Source organism: Siniperca chuatsi, linkage group LG23 (genome assembly GCF_020085105.1).
Source record: "Siniperca chuatsi isolate FFG_IHB_CAS linkage group LG23, ASM2008510v1, whole genome shotgun sequence".
In the NCBI taxonomy this organism is placed as follows: domain Eukaryota; kingdom Metazoa; phylum Chordata; class Actinopteri; order Centrarchiformes; family Sinipercidae; genus Siniperca; species Siniperca chuatsi.
The window spans coordinates 23,586,823-23,592,822 of record NC_058064.1 but is presented as its reverse complement, the minus strand read 5'-3'; the positions used below and the strand labels follow the sequence as shown (position 1 = coordinate 23,592,822).

Genomic DNA, 6,000 nt, shown 5'->3' with positions numbered 1-6,000 from the left:
CAGGCTATTTATACTCTGATGGAAGCAGAGGACGAGCAGAGGAGCTCTGTGGTGATGCAAAGGTCTGCTGAACGATAGATATGACAGGAGAAACCAAAACATCTCTATGTCTGTCTCTGTCTCTGGGTCCCCCTTCCCACTGTGCGTTTGTGTGTGTGTGTGTGTGTGTGTGTGTGTGTGTAATGAGTTGGCCCTCTTCCCTGGGATTCGGGCCCAGATGTGACCTGCTCCTCTATCAATAACCTGATCAAATGGGGAGCCGTTAAACCCTCTGTTCTCGCATGTTGTCCGGGGCTGGACCTTGACTTTAGAGCTCTCTCTCACTGTCACACAAAGACAGTTTATGATTTATCTGACACAAGGGCGTCCAGGGATTTGATTGATTTTAAAAAAGCAAATTCAGTCGCATCAAAGCTGAATGAGGCAACTTTGCATGCACCTTGGTAGCTGTGAATGGCACTGACAGTATTTCATTTCACTGCAGGAGGAAAAATATGTTTAGGCTAGAGGTTCCTAACCTTTTTGGCTTCTGATCCTTAACCTTGAAGGGGTACACTAATTTTGTATAACACTCCCATTAAGATGGGGGACAGCAAGAGACAGATTAACTTAAATAATGGTCAAAATTGCAGCAGCAGAGTCCGCGATGCCCTCACTTATAGTCCCTAGTATAAGTCAAGTTCCAAAAAAACTGGATACTACATTTCCCACAATGCAACTTAATAGTGGCTTTCATTAGACCCTCCTTGCCTAGTAAAGGAGTCAGTATGCTTCAACAAAATGCTTGTGCGGTGGCTGAACACCACCTCTCTCTAGAAGGCTTCCAAAGCATAGCCATTAGTTTTACACATAACCCAGCCTTAATTGCCCACATCTTTCAGACTCCACACCTCCATGCAGGCTTTCGTTTAAAATTTGAAGCTTACAAGGCCAAACTGAAATATCAAGGGTTATTTTCTCAGACTTGACCAAGCTCTTCCAGAAGATAGTATAAAGCAGTTTTCACAGGCTGAGTTGTACTGCTTGTGACGAGTAAACTGACTTTCATGTGTAAAATCGGTAAAGCACCCTTTTAAAACAAAGCAGAGTCTACTGACCCATTGTCACCAGTTCCATACATCAGCTGGTTATGACCAGGTCCAGAGTGATATTTTTAACGAGATTTTTTTAGGGGCTGAAGAGGTAAAAGTAAATCTAGTAAAGAAAAAGCGATTAGAGGAGTGTTTGATACATAACATTTTAATTTAGTGTGCCCCCCTGGTAATCTTGTGACCTGTCAGATTTATCTAGTGACACCTTGGGGGGTCCATACCCCTAGGTTAGGAACGACTTGTGTAGGCTCATTATGCCTTCATCAGTGTCACTGTGTATGTCGATGGAATGTACATCCATCATTTTGTCCTATTGTAGGTGTAAAACAGGCTAAACTACATAAAAATAGTAAATATGGTGTCCAGACCTGATATCGTCTAAGTGCTATTTGGTTGGCACCCAGTGTTCTGTGATTTGAACTGCTATACAAACAATTCTTGTGATGTGACATCGGATAAACACAAACTGTAATCTGTGATCTCTTAAAAGGACACTAAAAGGACAAGAGGGAACAGATGTAACACTGATGAGTCTAGCTTTCTTTGGACAGGGTGCTGGGTCACTGCAGTTAGGAAACAGCTCCATCCTAGGGATGCGCCAATCCAACTTTTTCTCTCCTGTTACCAATTCTGATACCTCAACTCAGGGTATGTGCTGTTAAGTGCCAATCCAATACCAGTGCTATATTTTTTCCAAATTTAAAAGATGTGTATCTCACTGCGTAGAGCTCACTGGAATCATTTTTATGTAAGGTAACATGAGACCAGGGATTGCTGTGGCACCAAAAATGGAGTGGCATAAGGTCAGTATCTGATCCGGCTATTCAGAATAGTGCATCCCTAGTCATACCAAACATCAGGGCTTGTTAAATCCACTGGGACTCAGGTCTAATTGGGTATTGATTCTTGATGTTTATGCAGATGCAGACGAATGCACAGAGGGTTCAGACGACTGCCACATCGACGCCATCTGCCAGAACACGCCCAAGTCCTACAACTGCATCTGCAAGCCGGGCTACAAGGGAGATGGCAAGCAGTGCGAGGGTGAGTGGCCTTTCTACTTCATCACACTTCTTTGCCACTCACTTCCCTTTGTCTTTGCTTTCTGGCCTTATTAACTCTTAGTACCTAAAGTCTTGGCTTATCCAAGTACAGGTGAAAGCACATTCAGGACTGGCTGCGATTTAATCATTAAACCACATTTGTGCTTATAAATGCAGATGCAAAGCTCAACTACATCGCAAGTTCAGTTTTTGCTGCGAGACTGAAGTTGAGAACACTTCCAAACAATAGACTAAAGAGTCTAACAGGTTGGTGTTGGACCAGTCAGTGAACTGTGGGTTGAGATGAGTGTTGAGACAATGATGTAACTACAAGGTCTCAGTATGCCTAAAAAAAGGGCTTGTCAGATTGACTAACAGCACCAGATTCAGGATTTAGGGGTGCTGCATTTAAAATGTAACTGAAACAGACAATCTGACAATCACACCAACATTGTGCAGTGGTTGGAGATGTGTGCGGAAGTTTCAATGTAAGGCAGGATTTTAACTTGCACTCAGAGAGAGAGCAACAGTTGTTGTACAAAAGACTGTACAAAAGTGTGAGCCATTATTCCCATTAGTACATTTCATTGCACTGAAATAACAAAGATACCCAAAACATATAGAGTTCTTGGATAAGGGATTGGTGAGGAGATGCAGCCAGCAGGAGGCTATGGTGGCAGGCTTGCCGTGTGGCCATTCAGAACATCTTGCCCTTAGACGTGGTTGGATAACATGTTATGTGCGTTTATAAAAAGCAAACTGAGGCCTTCACAAACCTCCTGAACAACAATTTAAACCAGATGATCTAGGCATAAGATGGATGATGATACAGAAGCTACCTGATTCTGCAGTTGCACAATTTTATGTCCAGTACCATTGCAGAAAGTAATTTATATAGAGAGGCAGAAAATAAGGCTGTGGTGAATGGTTGAGACTGGATTATCCCGTCACAGATGAGTACTATAGTACTAATTTTGGAGTTGTACTGTAAACTGTATCCATGGTTTATTTAACCTTAACCAAGCATTTTACTACTACTCTAACCTACTCCTGGTTAATGTCCGGTTGCAGGAAAATGGAATGGACGAAATGGGCTAACACAGCAACGGGAAATCAGAGACTGTTGTGCCCACATCTAATTGCACTTGACGGGTGGACCATGTTCCGCGCTCTCTCTCTCTTTCTCGACACTAACAATCGCACAATCTAAATTTGGTAGTCTGCGGCGCGAACACACAGCATCTGTACACTTTTCGTGGTACAGCCAATCATAATATGTTACTGTGTTACGTCATCTGTAAATGCAGGACCCTGAACAGATCTGGTACATACACTGGGGCACACCTGGCAGAGATCTGTACTCTACTGAGTGCACTATTCTAGTTGAATCTGTTATCTCTCCTCTCTCTTTCTTATTAGCAAAGAGCAGTGTATAAAACATTCAGGTAGCAGCTTCTTACTAAACAAGTGCACACCATCGTTTTCGCTGGTTAAAAGGATGAACATAGCAGGTCATATCTGCTATTGCTAATTAACGTTAATTCCATGAGTAACTAGATGACAGACCAAAATTGAACTTGGCTGCTGTTTGTGTGGTTTCTGTGCTCCATGCTGTAACACCACTGTACAACACGAGTGTTTCTATAGTTCCAACAACAACAATACTGTGAGACAGCTTCTCTATAGCTGATCACGTCACATCAATTTCAGGAGTCGCATTCTCCCAGTTAAAGTAAAATATATACTATACTTCAAACTTTTAAACGTAATAGTTTTGAAACACGACCTTCACTATTTGGATCAAATTTGGTAGGCTACAGCTGCTATTTTAATGTGTCAGATACATATTTCATCAACATTTTGGTAAATATCAGTGTTGGATCTGGGTACAAGAACTGGGCCTCTGATGTAACGGCCACTTAGACAGCTGTTTCACACGTGAGCCCCCACACACACACAGAGACACACATAAAACACAAATTCTCCCCTAATTAATAGGGAGGAAGTGGACCAAGTGAGGGTGTTAGGGTGAGACGGGGGCAGCACCTGGCTGTGCGTTCACACCTCCACTCACTTCTGCCTCAAAGCACACCACAGCTGGAGCTCCTTCGACTGCACAGATATTCCCTCCATCGCTCTCTCTCTCTGTTGTGCTAAGTCCCAGCTCACTCACACATTTATTTACACACACACACACACACACACACACACACACACACACACACACACACACACACACACACACAGTGTAATCCTCTAATCTTTTCCCATGTACCCTACGCTCCACTGCTCATAACAAGACAGATTGCCTTTATATAGTAAATGATGCTACAGTCCTTTTGCATTTTTTAAACTTCTGCTTCCTCAGAACGTTGTAAATATTAGAATATGGTAACATAAGCATTACATGTCTTTTTACATATAATGAGCCACTATACACACATTTGTTTCTACAGCTATTTATTTATCTGCAGAAATATATATGTACAAAATACAGCGTTTGTGTGCTTCAGCAGGAGGCATCGGACGAGGGCTGCTGGTGGTCGCAGGAGTAAACACACTAGTCTCTGCACCCTGCAGTTCAGTGTGCCTTCATCTGAAAAACATGTTGAAAAACATTGTCTCACTGTGACGACATTAACAAGATATCATTTTGTAATAATTTAGCCAACCCTTGCCTTAAAGAACACCACGATTCTACACCATGAGTGGTTAGCATTAGTGGTTTGCTTTAGCATATAGCTAACATTAGCTTTTGGCTAGGGTAGCAATAGCATGACAACAGTTAATGTTATAGCATTTAACAAGCATCATACCTTCAACCGACTGATCATCAGTTTCCATATCTTCCACCACGGCTTCCAACAGCGCAGTAGCTGAGCCGCTGCACCAGAGAAGGCTGGCCTGTGACCCAGCAACTCATCAATCCACTTGCTGCTCCGCCGCTTGGAGCTCAACTCAATCAGACATGTTCAGTGCAACAAGCCCCACCCCGAAAGTTCCTGTACTTTTGGAAAGTACTACCCCCAACCAGGGACCTTTATGGGGGGTAAAAAATGTCCCCGGAACCTAATTTAGTCCCTGGTCCCTGCAGTGGAAATGTGCTGAGTTCCTCCAAAGGTTCCTAGTCCCTGGGGAAAGTTCCTGTGATGGAAAGATTAAGACTTTTTTAAAACAAGTTTTAACATCTTCTGGATGCAGTCTGATGAGGTATATGATATGAGTATATATGGTGATGACTTATATTTACATCACATCTATAAGCATATAGACATGGAGGCAGACATATACACTGTATGTAGTTTACATATTTTGTCATATATCAGATATATGTATGGGATTGATACCTATGGAGAAATAGTCAATAACATTAATTAATAACATTAATAATATTTAATCAATAACATTCTGAATTAAATAAATTATTTTTCCTGGAGCTGATGATGGAAGTAGCTAACGAGCGAGCCATCTCACTTCCCTCTCATTTCTGTTGCGAGTTGCACAGTACAGATACACTTCAAAACGAGAGCTCTGTCATGCTTGCATTTTTATTGGTCACACGACACATGTTGATTGCATTACTGTTACAATCAAGTACATGTACATGTCTGTTGCCAGGGCGGACTTGACAGGAATGGACAGAGAGGCAGAGCAGGGAAAGACAAAAGAAATCAAGCAGAGTACGGGGTACTAAGGCCACAGTGGTTGATGGGCATAGGATTTTTAGGAGGGCATCAAGGCCAGACAGGCAATGACAGCTCTGCACTCAACATTATTACTGATGTCCTTTCTTCAATACACCTTACCTACAAATACCCTTACCCGACTTAACTCCTATATCAGCCTACACAAGTCTCATGTTTTAC

General features: G+C 42.3%; 1 protein-coding gene across 9 annotated transcripts in view; it reads left to right on the top strand.

Moving 5' to 3' along the window:
* scube1 (signal peptide, CUB domain, EGF-like 1) overlaps positions 1–6,000 on the top strand; it is a 154,952-nt gene that overhangs the window by 5,055 nt on the left and 143,897 nt on the right. For 8 of the 9 annotated variants that reach the window (XM_044186158.1, XM_044186161.1, XM_044186165.1 and 5 more), the window contains exon 2: positions 2,013–2,135. In XM_044186158.1, the coding sequence (XP_044042093.1) occupies positions 2,013–2,135 (123 nt within the window). Of the gene's footprint in view, positions 1–1,844; positions 1,895–2,012; positions 2,136–6,000 lie in introns of all 9 variants that reach the window. The other variant, XM_044186166.1, reaches the window with a different exon arrangement.